The 15,638-nt window shown below is 41.0% G+C and overlaps 1 protein-coding gene across 1 annotated transcript in view; it reads right to left on the reverse strand.

The window, feature by feature from the left end:
• The window catches only part of STPG2 (sperm tail PG-rich repeat containing 2), a gene marked incomplete at both ends in the record, with an annotated part of 219,181 nt that overhangs the window by 191,376 nt on the left and 12,167 nt on the right, over window positions 1-15,638 (reverse strand). Inside the window, one exon of the mRNA XM_081333337.1 lies at window positions 1,807-1,922. Coding sequence (XP_081189463.1) covers window positions 1,807-1,922 — 116 coding nt within the window. The remainder of the gene's footprint in view (window positions 1-1,806; window positions 1,923-15,638) is intronic.

Below are 15,638 nucleotides of genomic sequence, written 5' to 3' on the forward strand. Positions count from 1 at the left end.
AAGGTAAAGGTTCCCCCGCACATGCGTGCTAGTCGTTTCTGACTCTAGGGGCCGGTGCTCATCTCCGTTTCAAAGCCGAAGAGCCAGCGCTTGTCCGAGGACGTCTCCGTGGTCATGTGGCCGGCATGACTAGACGCCAAAGGCGCACGGAACGCTGTTACCTTCCCACCGCAGTGGTTCCTATTTTTCTACTTGCATTTTTACGTGCTTTCGAACTGCTAGGTTGGCAGAAGCTGGGACAAGTAACAGGCGCTTACTCTGTTACGCGGCACTCAGGATTCGACCCGCCAAACTGCCGACCTTCTGATCGACAAGCTCAGCGTCCTAACCCACTGAGCCACCGCATCCCTTTTATTTTTATTTATAGCATGCTTTAAAAAAAAGATTAGTTTGGAACAGATGTTTAGATACTTGAATAAAATGAAGCCATTTGGCTGGAGTCAGACAGCATCAAAATGAAATTAATAAAATAATAATTAATTAATTTAGTAATTAATGCCTTATAAAACTATGGAAATTTAAACTGTTAACTATTTGTTTTTATTATTACTAATCTGTTTGTGATTTGTATCTTTAATGCATCACTGTTTCAAAAACTTTTAGTATTCTTCGTGTGGCATCCTGCAGTTTAATTGAAGGAATAAAAAGAACATACAAGAAGATAGAAGTTTAAATCAACCCTATCCTCATTTCATTTTCCTTCTATTCTCTATAAAAAGTATTCTATCTTTAGCCAAAGTAAGTAAGACTATAAGAAAAATAGCTCAAAGATGGCCATGATAGAAGAATCAGCATATTTCAACACAGAGTTGACCTTCAGAACTTAAATGAATCAAGAAAAATCATTCTTTAAATTCTAACTAGAAAGAGTTTCATACACATACTGAAAAACAAATATGGTCTAGGGACTCGTAAGGAGATAACTATCAGTGAGTAACACTGATCATAAAGAAACAGATGGGCTGACAAGTTAACATTATTTACAGGCAACATGAATAAGCAACAAATTTTCTGCCTTCAGTCATTTCTCAGAACATGCTACTTAGCACTGCACTAAATTGACAGTATAGTAGGTGATAATAACGAAGGTTTGGCTTCTTTGAAACAAACCATAGTTAATATTAAGATAACTGGAGATGAGAGAGATGATGCAGCCATTGAGAACCATTTAATTGCATGGCATCAAAGAACAGAGAGGGGAAAGGTAAGTTTGGGATCTGCTATATCTTCAAGTAGATGAGGGGTATCTCTCTCTCTCTCTCTCTCTCTCTCTCTCTCTCTCTCTCTCTCTCTCTCTCTCTCCTCCCCCCCCCCCAGTGGTGGAATTCAAATATGTGAACAACCGGTTCTCTGTGTGGATGCCACTTCCGGAAGTCCATTCTGGGCCTGGGCAACAAAAAATTAGCTACCGGTTCTGCCAAAGTGGTGTGAAGTGGCTGAATCCCACCACTGGACAAGATAAAAACATAATGGAGATAAGAGTCATTCTTGTTCAACTTAGGAAAAGAAGTTATAATGTTAAGATTAGTTCAACAACAGAACCAATTTCTGAGGGAAGTGATGAGCTTGTTTCCCCTATATTACTTTGACTTTATGAGTGTGAACTATATAATTAGAATTATTCAACATTATTCTAGTTTCACTTTTAATTATCCTGGTTTTGGAATACGGCCTTCAAACAACCCTCAAAACCCAAGTGTGTCCTTCCTGTCTTCCCCTCTCCCCACCCCCAGAATTACACAGCATTTGTTGATTACAATGTTACAAGGGGCAAATATGATTCAAAGTACTGGTTGAATTACATACGGAATTATATCATAGTGTGCAGGTCCAGGGCCCTCTTGTGGCTTAAATTCAAGACGCTTTTCTGTCAAATTGCCAAAATGCACCCCTTTATATTTCACAGTTGGATAAGCTTCATTCTGAAAGAAAATGAATACAGAGTTTATTCTCATTTTTTTCACAAGACATAAGCAAAGTTTGAGCTACAATTTCATACTATAAGTTCAGTAATTGTAGCCAGTATTAAAGTTAATATACTGCATAATTCAGACATAAATGAATAATCCATAGCACTGCCAAAATCTCAAAATCTGATTTTATGTACCTGAAAAAATCAAAAACACACATTTAGAAATTCATATCCTGCAACTACTATATTTTTCTTCTCAGCAAATTGAGTTGATGCTTATATAAAACTAATCACTATTACAACAACAGATATGGTACAATTACATTTATAATAAATAAAGCAGAAAATATCTGACAACAGTTTTTCCCTTGGATCAGTGAATTGGTTGAATAAATCTGAACATAGATAAGCAGACAACTGTTTTCTATGTACATGACAATGTTACATATGAAGTAGTTTGTAACCTGCAAAAGTAGAAAAAGAACACAAAAGTACAATAGTATTATAGGAATGGAATTAGAGCACCATCCAGTGGTTTCTAAAAGGTATATTCACAAATCTAAGACATTTCCAAATAAGCAGTAAATATTAACAAGGTGTATTAAAACTCTTACAGTCCATTCATATACAAATAGTCCTACATATATTATTCTCACTGAATGAAATTATCATGACACCTTTCTATTTCACCTTGCTTTACTCAAATCTGAAAAGAAAACAAGACTCAGAATTGTAACGGGTCACCAAATAGGCAATTCTAATGTTGTCTGTTCAAAAATAAGTCCCACTGAGTGTTGTGATTCAGCGTCAGCCTGTGGTTTCAGCAGCTGAGTCGGACGATTCTGAAGAGGAGGAGGAGGAGGAGGAGTTTGGAGAGCCTTTGGTGTCAGAGGAAGGTTCTGATGCACCGCAGAACTCTCAGCCTGGCCCCTCCCATCTTGTTCCTCCTCAGACCCAGCTGTGTGAGCATGAAGGATTGGAAGAAGATGATCCACCGCTGGCTCTATTCAGGGATGCTAGGAGCAGGAGGCAATCTAGCAGAACTGAGCAAAGGAAAGCAATGAGGCAACTCGGGAGAAGGCAATGAGAAGCCACGCCTTGGGTCTGCTGTTAAAAGGGGAATGTGTGGGAGGTGCTGGTTGCTGAAGGCAACCGTTTGAAGAGCTTCTGCGAGAGTCCTGGTCTGTTATTGTTTAACTCTTGTTTAACCTTTTTGGTTTAAGTCTTGTTTGAACTTTTCATTTAACTTTTGTAAATAAATTTGGTTCAGATAGTTCCAGCCTGTTGATTATAAAAAGGGGTTGTCCCTGACATTCAAACAGGGCCGGTCGTAGGCTGGAACAGAACACTGAGTTTAAAGGAACCTTATTTCCAAATGAATACAAAGCTTGATGTGTCCTATGTTCATGAAGCCATTTCAGCAAGTGGTGCTTACAAAGAAACTTGCTCAAGAGTTCTCATATCACTGTATCGTTTTGTCTTCTGTTCCTAATAGGATTTTATCTAATTCTGTGTGCTCTAATTTTATCCCGGGTTCTTTTTTGTCTTTTCTGTATCTGCATTTGCAAGTAGGCCCATGATAAAAAAGATACATCAATATTTATTAGAACAAGATATGTTAGCAGAACAGGTTAAAGTTACAATGCTAATCTGGAGCAAAAAAATTGGCTATACCATTGATCTAGACCAGGGGTGTCAAACTCAATTTCATTGAGGGCCGCATCAGCACTGCAGTTGCCCTCAGGGGGCCGGGTGGGTATGGCCAGGGTGGGCGTGGCCTACTGGGTGGGCGCGGCTATGCGTATGGCCCACTGGGTGAGCATGGCCAGCTCTACATCGTTCACATCAAGGGTGCCTATGGGGGCCTGGGCAGGAGTGGGACAGATCTGAGTGTCTCTGGCAGAAGGAGGGTCTCTGGGCCAGGGCCAAGGCAGTGGGGGCTGTTCCCTCACTGTTTCCAGGATGGCTTCGCGGGCCACATGAAACCAATTCATGGGCCGGATCCGGCCCCCAGGCCTTGTGTTTGACATGTCTGATCTAGACAATTGGCAATCACTATGCTGTCCCATAGAACAGGAGGCTAACGCTAGCCACCACCTATAAAGAAAATTTATACAAGATGTTTTATAGGTGGCAACTTCCCCCCACAAGGCTAGCAAAAATGGATAAACAAAACCTCACTGACATGCTGGAAATGTAGAAAGTTACCCAGGACCTATTATCACATGTGGTGGGAATGTCTAAAAGCTCAAAATTTTTGGCACCTGATAAAAAATTGGCTTGAAGAGATAACATTACAAAAAATTGAACTAAAACCCGAAACCTTCCTACTAGGGATTATTAGCGATAAATTCAACAAAGGATCTTTATACTTAATTCTGCATATTTTGACTGCAGCAAGATTGGCTTACGCTCAAAAATGGAAAAGGAAAGAAACCCCTACTGAAGAAGAATTAATAAGCAAAATCCTATCCTGTGCTGAAATGGATAGGTTAACATTAGAGATCAAAAACAAAACCGAAACGAACTATTATAAAATCTGGAACAATGTGTACAAATGGCTAGAGTTAAGGAGGAACACTGGGATGAATGATGATGATGATCATCTGAACTAACATCTCATCAGCTTAATAACTTTTGACCCCATTTGTGAACAATGGCTCATATGGACAGTTCCATCTTATGGCTCGCGTACAGTACTCTGGATCGGACTTGTGCACCCTCAGAGGGGTTTCTCCCTCCTGGATACGACCAGCCTTCTTTTCTAACATTCCCCTTGATGACGGACCCAATTGCCGGGGTTCCGAGAGGTGGCTGGGCTTAACTAGGGGCCTCGAGTGGAGACGTGCTAAGAGGCCCCTGATAAAATTTTTAGCCGGTTATTTTAAAAGGTTAGGGAGGGGGAGGGAGGGGAGGGGAGGGAGGGAATCTTTAACCGGCACTCAGTCTGGACCTGTTAGAGGTCCTGACGGGACGGGGTCGGGGGGAGTGGCTGCTGGTTCTGGGAATGTGGGGGTGGGGCTTCAAATCCCCACGGCGATAGGGAATGGCAGCAGGTGTTTGCGCGGAGGGCCATATCAACACCTGGGATCGCGCCCCCGCTATCTCCGAGCGGTGGCGCGCTCCGACCCTCCGGTTAGCACCCTCTTACCCGGGGATGAGGGTGATCAGGCCCCTGAGCTCAGGTTGGTCTATTTTAACGCTAGATCCGTAGTTAACAAAGCTCCCCTCATCCATGATCTGATCGAGGAGGAAGGTGCGGATCTAGCGTGCATCATGGAAACTTGGTTGGGTTCGGAGGGAGGGGTGCCTCTCACCGAGTTATGCCCGCCAGGTTTCCGGGTGCTGCACCAGCCACGGGCTCAGGGCAGGGGTGGTGGGGTGGCAGTGGTTATTCGGGAGACTTTGTGTCCCCGGGAGGCCACCATTGTCCAGATGGCCGGGAGCGAATCCCTCCTCTTGAGATGTGGTTCTCGGGTTCAGTTGGGTTTGTTGCTTACATACCTGGCGCCCAGCTGTGTGGCAACAGCCCTGCCTGAGCTGCTCGACACCCTCTCAGGGTTGGCGGTGGAGTTCCCCAGGCTTATAGTCCTGGGTGACTTCAACCTGCCGTCACTGGGAGGGTCGTCGGAGTTAGCTCGGGAGTTCATGGCTTCCATGACAGCCATGGGCCTGACCCAGGTTATTGAGGGCCCGACTCATGTGGGGGATCATACTCTCGACCTGGTATTCCTGTCTGGACAGTGGTTGGATGATCTGGGAGGGGGCTCCCCGTCCATCACCCCTCTGTCATGGTCAGATCACCACCTCCTGAGGCTGGTTTTCCGTCATGCCACCCCCCGCCGCTGGGCGGCGGAACCGACCAGGTGGTTCCGCCCCAGGCGCCTAATGGACCCGAATCGATTCCAGAGGGCGCTTGGGCCTATACCTATCACCCTTACCCACAGCCCAGTCGATGCTCTGGTGGAGGCCTGGGAAACGGCTGCCACCAGGGCACTTGACGGCGTTGTACCCATGCGACCTCTGACCCGGCGCAGATCCCGTTGGGCCCCATGGTTCTCTGTGGAGCTCCGGGAGATGAAGCGTCGGAGACGAGGTCTAGAGAGCGGTTGGAGATCCAGCCGATCCGAATCCGACCGATTGCAGTTAAGAACCTTTATAAGGTCTTATCTTGCGGCGATAAGGACGGCGAAGTCTAACTACTTTGCCGCCCTTATCGCGTCCGCAGATAATCGCCCGGCCGCCCTGTTTAGGGTGACTCGCTCCCTCCTTAACCAGGAGGTGAGAGAGGATCCCTTGCAGGGACGAGCCGAGGAGTTTAGTCATCATCTGGTGGACAAAATCGCTCGGATCCGGACCGGCCTGGACTCTGACTGGGCAGAGTCTGATATGGAGGAATCAGGCGGTCTTGAGCACGTTATCTGGACTGAGTTCGACCCTGTTTCCCCTGATGATGTGGACAGGATCATGGGGAGACTGAGCACCACCACCTGTTTGTTGGATCCGTGCCCCTCCTGGCTAGCTTATGCGGCTCGGGAGGGAACACGAGGCTGGTTCCATGCAGTAATAACTGCTTCTCTGAAGGAGGGTGTCTTCCCTGCCGCCTTGAAGGAGGCGGTGGTGAGACCCCTTCTCAAGAAGCCTGCTTTGGACCCGGCTGCTTTAGACAACTACCGTCCAGTCTCCAACCTTCGCTTTCTGGCGAAGGTTGTTGAGAGTGTGGTGGCGCATCAGCTCCCTCTGTTCCTGGAGGAAACTGATTATCTGGACCCGTACCAATCGGGTTTCAGGCCCGGACACAGCACGGAGACGGCATTGGTCGCGCTGGTGAATGATCTCTGGAGGGCAAGGGACAGGGGTTGCTCCTCTGTCCTGGTCCTATTAGATCTCTCAGCGGCTTTCGATACCATCGACCATGGTATCCTGCTGCGGCGTCTCAGGGGGTTGGGAGTGGGAGGCACCGTTTTACGGTGGTTCTCCTCCTACCTCCAGGGCCGCTCGCAGTCGGTGTTGACGGGAGGGCAGAGATCCGCCCCGAGGCCTCTCATTTGTGGAGTCCCTCAGGGGTCGGTTCTCTCGCCTCTCCTGTTCAACATCTATATGAAGCCGCTGGGCGAGATCATTCGTGGCTTCGGGGTGGGGTATCACCAGTACGCTGATGATACCCAACTTTTTCTTTCCACCCCGAACCAACCCAGCGATGCCCTCTCTGTGATGTCCCGGTGCCTGGAGGCGGTTCAGGTCTGGATGGGGAGAAACAGGCTTCGTCTCAATCCTGCCAAGACTGAGTGGCTGTGCATATCGGCATCTCGGGTTAACCAAGTTATTCCACCTCTAACGATGGGGGGTGAGGTGTTACCCCCCGTTGATAGGGCTCGCAACTTGGGCGTCCTCCTGGACTCACGGCTCAATTTTGAAGATCACATAGGAGCCGTGACCAGGGGGGCTTTTGCACAGGTTCGCCTGGTGCGCCAGTTGCGTCCCTATCTGGACCGAGACGCCCTACGCACAGTTACTCATGCGCTTGTGACCTCCCGTTTGGACTACTGTAACACTCTCTACATGGGGCTGCGCTTGAAGACCACTCGGAGGCTTCAACTGGTGCAGAATGCGGCCGCACGAGTTGTAATGGGGGTCTCCCGATACTCCCATGTAACACCTCTACTCCGCGAGCTGCATTGGCTTCCGGTTGCCCTCCGGGTGAAATTCAAGGTGCTGGTTATCACCTATAAAGCCCTACATGGCCTGGGTCCGGGGTATTTGAGGGAACACCTGCTGCCGTCATCAAACGCCCTTCGCCCAGTGCGCTCCCACAGGGAGGGTCTGCTCAGGGTCCCGCCGGTAAGAGATTGCCGGCGGGTGACACCCAGGGATAGGGCCTTCTCAGTGGGGGCGCCTGCCCTCTGGAACCAGCTGCCGGTGGAGCTGAGGACTGCTCCCAACCTCCGATCATTCCGCCGGGGCCTGAAGACCTGGCTCTTCGAGCTCTCGGGACCAGACTGAGGAGAAATTTTAATTTGGGGTTCTTTTTAATCGACTACAGGGTCAATTTAATATTTTTTAATTTGGTTCTTAATTTTTGTATTTTGGATTTTTAATTCCCTGTAAACCGCCCTGAGTCCTCAGGGAATAGGGCGGTATATAAATATAACTAAATAAATAAATAAATAAATGATGTTTTCTACATGTAAGAAGCTTTTTATTATGAATGTAGAAAAAATATATCTCAATAATTCACTCATTCAGTACAACTATATAACAATTACAAAACCGTGTCTAAATGAAAAAAACATGAATAGAGGTACAAGGCTTTTTGAAAAATAAGTTATTTAAAATAAAGTTATATTTCCTTCCACATTTTGAATTACTGAAATCTATTTCATCAATTCAGAACTTCTCCACTATGCTCTGCAACTCATTTAGATCAAGCATTGATCATCTTATGTTTGTACTTCAGATAGGCCGATCACTTAAATGGCACCCCTCCATGGATCCAGCCTTAATAGTTTCCTCACCAATAGCTTAATCAAGCAGTTTAATAACTATATCTTTGTAAATCTCAGTACTACTTTGCTTCTTCCAATGGTAATTTGAAATAAAATATAGGTATGTTGCAAAAATATTGTGGAAGTGTATTTAAAAAACTAGCCCTAATCAAAAGAAATTAAAAGAACAATTGAGTATATTCTTTTGACTTTTAGTACTAAATTATCAGAATCATCTTTTGGTATTAGGAGAATAAACAGAAATGCAGAATGATAGTAATACTGGTTTAGTGGTACTGAAACATTTGCTTCCATAAATTACACATGATACACCATCTTTGCTGCAAGCTTTGGCAATGTAAAAATAACTGAGTCACACTTAATTAGCATCCTCTGCATGTGTACTATTAGTATGTAATTACCTATATTCATTTCCTTCTTTATTATTCCCCCCAAACTTTACATATTTGTACTACTTATATTTATGATTGTACTTATGATTCAAATGAATGAAAATTTAAGAAAGCATACACCAAAATATCTGTATTAGCGCTACAGTCCCACTATTCTTTTATCTAGTATCTTTTTGCTACAGTAGAAGTTTAACAGCAGTTCTATGGCAGAGCTAACTATATACTATCAAAGATTTTTAAAAAAAATCACATAGATTATGTGCTATTTGGGTTTTTTTGTGCATTTATTTGCTGCAAAATGTTGGTTCAACTTTTGCTGAAAAAAGGGTTGATGTTAAAGAGTTGATTCTGTAGGTTTTTCTGCAGTTATGAAAATATGTGTTTTGTTTCATTACAAACCTAAAAACCCAATAACTAAATTTGGTATCTATGAAAGAACATTTCAGTCAATATCTCTTTGATATTTACAAAAAGCATTTTTAGCAATTGAGTTCTGAAAGCAGTTTTAAGAGGCACTCTGACTACAAGCTATTCTTTCTCAGACTCAATAAATTGAATACAATTATTTCCTTCCCTATATCTAGGTTAACCTTAGCATTAAAAATAATATAAAAGTGACTGATACTTAACTCACTAACCTGTGCATTAGTCACATAAAATCCTAATCCCTAATGGACTTTTTTTAAAAAAAAACCTTTTAAAAACACAATAAATGGATGCCCTCTTAAGTCTAAATCATCATCCTCTTTTGCCAAGAAATGTTGACAATACCAACTTCAAGGTCGCTGTCATCTTGCTATGTCATTAGCAAATAAAATATGGTTTAATTGAAGCAAACTCAGCAAGGAGGTGCATTATTTTAAGTGAACATTACAATATAACTTGAAGAATTACTAATCGACACTCCTGTTGACAATAAAAATGGATGAAGGTGCTTTAGAACTTTTTCCCAAGACTTTCCAGTAATTAAATATGGAAATAGATTCCATGAAGAATTAAAAGTCCCAAAGTGCATTAATTCTACCACTAATGGACTGTCTTTCAGTGCTGCAGCTTTACCACAGATATTTCCCAGCATGTTCCCAACATTAGATAATTTATCAGTGTCAGCATTCCTAGCATGAATATGTAAGATAGACTACACAGATTTCAGATTACATCCCATAGTGCCTCAGATGGAAATAAGCATTTATCATATTTCAAAATGCTTGGAAAGGAAATTTTCTGAAACATGAAATGTCTTCTATTATTAAAAGCATCCAGCTGCAAGCACTTCAAATCATTGTCATAATTGCATATGCAGTTCTCCAAAACAAAAAAAGGTGCATTGTGTAGAATATAATGTTAATAAGGAAAATTGAAACAGGTCTCCTACAATCATTCTTTAACTACGTAGGTATTAAATTTATATAACTGCCAGGCTCACAAAAATGATTGTAGATGGCATGTAGTCTTCCAATATGGTAAAAAACTTACACTGTATGCTTTTCTCTTAATACTGGTTTGAAAAACTCATAACAGTATGATATCCACTGTCTACAATAAAAGAATAAATCAAAGTATTATATGATAATATACTAGATTTGCTATATGAGGTTAACTTCACCTCCATGACCTATTTGTATTTTTTTTCCTTGGACCAGAACAGTTGCAAACAACCTTGTGAAATAGGATGAGGTGATAGAAAGTCATTGCTCCAAATTAATTTATTGATCCCTATGGTTGATAAGGATTTAACTATGCCTCTTCCTGGTCCAAGTAAAATTTATTGGGTTTTAGGCATATTAAACCCAACTGAAGTATAAATCAATGACTATCCCATTTATATTTTTTAACCAGTTTGCTGATAAATCTGTCCTAAAAGAGGGAGGACGAGGAGGAGGAGGAATCCAGATACCATACCTATGTCTATTTTTGGTGTTAGGCAATAATTTGGAAGGAAATCAAGAAGTGAATTTTGTTGTTTGATTTCAATATCTATAACAACAACAAAATCATAGATGCTTTGCAGATTTTAGAGTTTTACCCTCCTTGAGCTTGTAACTAAAATCTAGCAGATTTGAGGAGAGCTTATGTTCTGATTTTTTTTAATAAAAAAACAGCAACAATTCACCTGAATAAACCTGCTCTGGAACAGATAACTAAGTGCATGTTCTATTTCTTCTCCTTTCTCATGGAACTCTATAGTATCTATTTAGGCTCTGTAGACCATTTTTATAATATTTAAGATTTTCAAGACAAAGCAGTTCCGTCCTTATCATAGCACCTATTTCCACTCCATATTTTGCAAACACAATTCTTCTCATTCTGCAGTGAAATCAAGGAATGGCAATAAGCAAGATGAAACTTAGGTATATAGGTTCCAATCAGTAAGAATACTCAAAGATAACTATGAATTATTATAACAAATCATTTTTGGAAACAAACCCAGGAACATAAATAATTCATAAAAGCAAAATAAAACATTGATGCATCAATAGAATCATCTATAGTTCATTTAATTCTTAATAAGATATCCTTAATCTTTTTAAAAGCTTAAAGACTTGGTTTTTCTTTTTTAATATCTAATATAGGCAATTTTCCATAGAAAAATGCTTCAGTGCCAAAATCATGCAGCTCAACTGAATGACTCTGCTGCCCTCTAATGCACTGCCTGAAAACTTATAATTAAGAGGCTGGTTTTTCTTTGTAAGTAATAAATATTATTAAAAAGCATAAGGTTTAGTGAGCTGCAACTCACTTCATCATATGCAGAGAGGACTAGATTGATGTGGGATTTAAACTAGGGCTACCTCTTGGGGAAGAAAGGAAGACAGTTTGGTTATGTAGTTGCAAGTTACAATTGTAATGCATTAAAACACCATTCTGCCTGTTCAGACCAGGGGTGTAAAACTGCTGGCCCGTGGCTCGGATGCATCATGGCGAAACCACGCCCACCCCATTGCAGGCAATGGAAAAAAAGTCACAATACATCACGACACGTCACGTGACGTTGCATGTTTTGACACCCCTGGTACAGACCTTCAAAGAGTGCTCAAAACTTTTGATTTATGGAAGTTAAACAATTTCTTGCTCAATGATACTGTGATATTTCTTTCTAAAATAATCACTTTGAGATTTGCCATATTATTTTAGAATTGGTTTCAATCCTGATGTCAAACTTCTGTACAGTAATTCTTTCATGAAAAATCTGTTACATATTGTTATGTATTGAGCTTTTGGGAATATACGCTGGAAAGCTAACGGTTCTCCAGCAACACAGATAGGACTTTCCAGTCCTGGCTGCAGTCAACTTGGCGGGAATGATGGGTTCAATCTGATTGGTTGTTGAGACTATGGAAGACTATATAAAGACTGCATGGTTACCCTTAATCCTCAGTACAGTTAGAGTTATGAATAAAGCAACTATTCTTCTGTACTCATCTGCCTGGCGTCTTTCCTGCTCGTCCGAACCCGAAACATAACACATATTACACTGGAGGAAAAGCAGGAGAATATGCCCCTAAACTTGTGAGTATACCTGTTGGGGCCTGTAATGGTGTTGGTGTGAGAGCAAAGTAGACATCTGAATTTTATAGAGTCTGTTTCCCATGTTGGTATCATTGTCCTGCTATATCTTGTGGCTTTTGAGAATCTGCTTCAGATTGGGTGGTTGTCTGCAAATATGGACCTTCCACCAATATCTGAGAAAGGGCAGAGTCATCTTGTATGGGCTGTAGCTTATTAAGAATGGCTTAAGATCTAAGTTGTAGGCAACAACTAATGAAGTTCTGTTGGTGGTCAGTCTTTTAAGAGGACCTCCCTTGGAACTGATTTGACAATAGACGACAAAAACAGAATAACAGAACACCACTGCTTTTCACCTACAGCTCACAGAATTACAAGCAGTATTACATTGACATCATATTTATTTTAGTTAAGCACAAAGCTTGCATTATTGTTCTCTATTGTTAAAGATGTAGCCTGTGAACGATTTTTGCAGTTGCCTCAGGACTTCCACAAAGCGCTGAATATGCAGTAAGCGTACTTCCAAACTAAAATCTTTTGTTGAATTAAAAAAAACATGTAAATTTAAGATCTGAGAAAATATCAGACTAAAGCATATGCATTTAGTAAATAAATACGTAAAAAACTAAAAATGTTGAAGGCAATTATACAATGAAATACCTACAAACCTTTTTTGAATTATTTTGTTATGCATAGAAATAATTAGCTCTATGAAAATAATTCAGTGAGCAAAGTGACTCTTCCAGATCCATTTCTCAAATCCATGAAACAGTTGCAGTTGCTTGGATATTTGTCATGGATGCTTCAAAGCCTCTGACAAGACTTCAAGGCCTTTGACAAGTCTTCTGACCATTTATTTATGTACAGAGGGTATTTCTACAGAGATAGCTAGCAAAATGGTTCTGAATTTAAATCAATCCTTCCTAAAAAGGAAAAGTAGGCAAGAAAGCACACATAGAAACACACACACAAACCCACACAGATAAAACTCCTATCTTCTCCACAGTGTCCACCTATACTTGCTAACTTTACTTGAAAATAATAATAAAGATTTCTACCACTAACCTACTATGAATTTGTACCAGGGATTCATGGTTGTATGTGTATACTTAAATGTATATATGTATCTATACTATGCCAGAAAAAAACACTCCAAAAAAGGCTAAGACAAGGACAGAAAGTATATTAATATTAACTGAATTAATAATTACCGGTACTGATTAAAATTAATTGCCTGTAAAATATAGCACCACATTTATAAAATTAATTGATTGCAATCTGCATATATCAACCTTTCAAACTTATATCCGCAAACCACTCTCACACAGAAAAATGTACTATTCCATGCATGCAGAGACACACAGTCTTTCAGTAGAAGAGAAAAAAATAAAAATATCAAGATGGAAATTAGGAAGTGGTAGAAATATCAATAAGGAAAGAAAAGAAAAAAATAGATGGGGGGACAAAATTGGATGAAGATGAGGAAAAGTATATCTGGCTAAGGCAGGTTTTTAAAAAGAGGAATCTTATTTAAGTTTTACAGGTGACCAATCAGTGTTCAAAGGCATCCAGTATGCTGCCACTTAGTCTTCCAGCCCATTTTTCTCCTTTTCAACAATAACCCCTATTCTCATAAAGAGCCTCCCTCCCAATCAAGGGTAAAAAGCCTTCATACCCACAAGTGCTATATATTATTAGGTCTGCCAAAATGTGTATTTTATGTTCTTGCTCTTTTATGCCGAGTTACCAATACTCAGGGTTAAAAAGAGCACTAAGAAAAGTAGTTATACTACAAAAATTTAAAGTCACTCCTCTAAAAAGAGAGGCACAATATGCCTACAGAACAATACATGACTCAGTACAAAGCCAAGGAACAAAAGCAAGAAGCCAAGAAACATTATAACGATTTATGTGCACTTCCTCCCATTTCTCTATTATGGATCCACAGAAGTACCTTATAGCAACATTTAAAGAACGTTATGCAAACAAAGATGTTTGCATGTTCACATGTGGATTCCTTATATTCTTGTATGTATGCCGCATTGAGAGATCAGTTCCATAAACTAAACTAAATTAGTTTCCAAAAAATATAATATATAGTATTAATATATACCATATAATATATATAGTGATGTCATCAGATGGGGCAACCAAGCAACTCGAAGTAATAAAGTTATATGGCCTAATAAAGCTTGTTATTTCTTATAGGCTGTAATGTTAGTTGTATTTTTATAAATTTTTAAATTTGCTAAAAAATTGCCAAAGTTTGAAAGTGCCAGGTGAGACGGTTCTCATTCAGATGGCACATATAAATCTTCCCAATACTTCTACATTTTACTTCTACATTTTAATCTACTGGTGGCCCCCAGGGGGAGATCCTTCTCTGTGGGCGCCCCGGAGCTATGGAACCAGTTACCGGTTGAGCTCCGGACGGCGCCCGATCTGCGCTCCTTTCGCTGCGATCTGAAAACATACTTGTTCGAGCAAGCCGGCCTGGCCTGAGGGGGGATTGGTGGGGTTTTTTATTATTTTTATTGGGGCTTTTTACTATGTATCAATTGTATTTTAATCGGGCATGCATTTAATTATCTTTTAGTTTTTGTAAATTTCTGTGTTTTATTCTTGAGTCCTCAGGGAGAAGGGCGGTATAGAAATATTATTAAATTAAATTAAATTAAATTAATGCAGGCATGTCAAACTGCCGGCCTGCAGGACAGATGCGTCATGCCGAAACCGTGCTCACCCCATTGCCGGCAATAGGGAAAAAGTCGCAATACGTTGCAACACGTTACGTGATGTCACAAGTTTGACATACCTGAACTAATGTGTCATAGCACTCTATGAACTTTGCTTTATTGCTTCTGCCAAAACAACTTAAAGTAATGCTATACATAAATGGTCTCATGCCTGGCTACAACATCCAAGTCACATTTAAGCAAAAATGATCAAATGTCTATGCATAAGGTCAATAAAACTGATCAAGTGTCGACCGGAAAAAGTACAGGAAGTGCAACAACTCAAAGGCTTATGTATAAGGACAAATATCTCAGATTCAATGAAGAGTTAACGATCTTACTGAGAACAAGTGGTATAGTCATCAGCTAAAAAAAAGTTGAATCAGTTGACTAGAACCGAAAAGATAGGGAGAATCCAATCTGGGAACTAAATCCTACAGTACAGATATTCCTCAACTTGCAAGGACAATTGAGCCAAAAATTTCCATTGCTAAGCAACACAGTTGTTAAGTAAATTTTGCCACAGTTGTTAAATGATTCATTACAGCTATTAAGTTAGTAACATGGTTGTTAAGTGAATTCTGGT

The sequence above is a fragment of the Vipera berus genome, assembly GCF_964194415.1.
Source record: "Vipera berus genome assembly, chromosome: 7".
Classification (NCBI taxonomy): Eukaryota; Metazoa; Chordata; class Lepidosauria; order Squamata; family Viperidae; genus Vipera; species Vipera berus.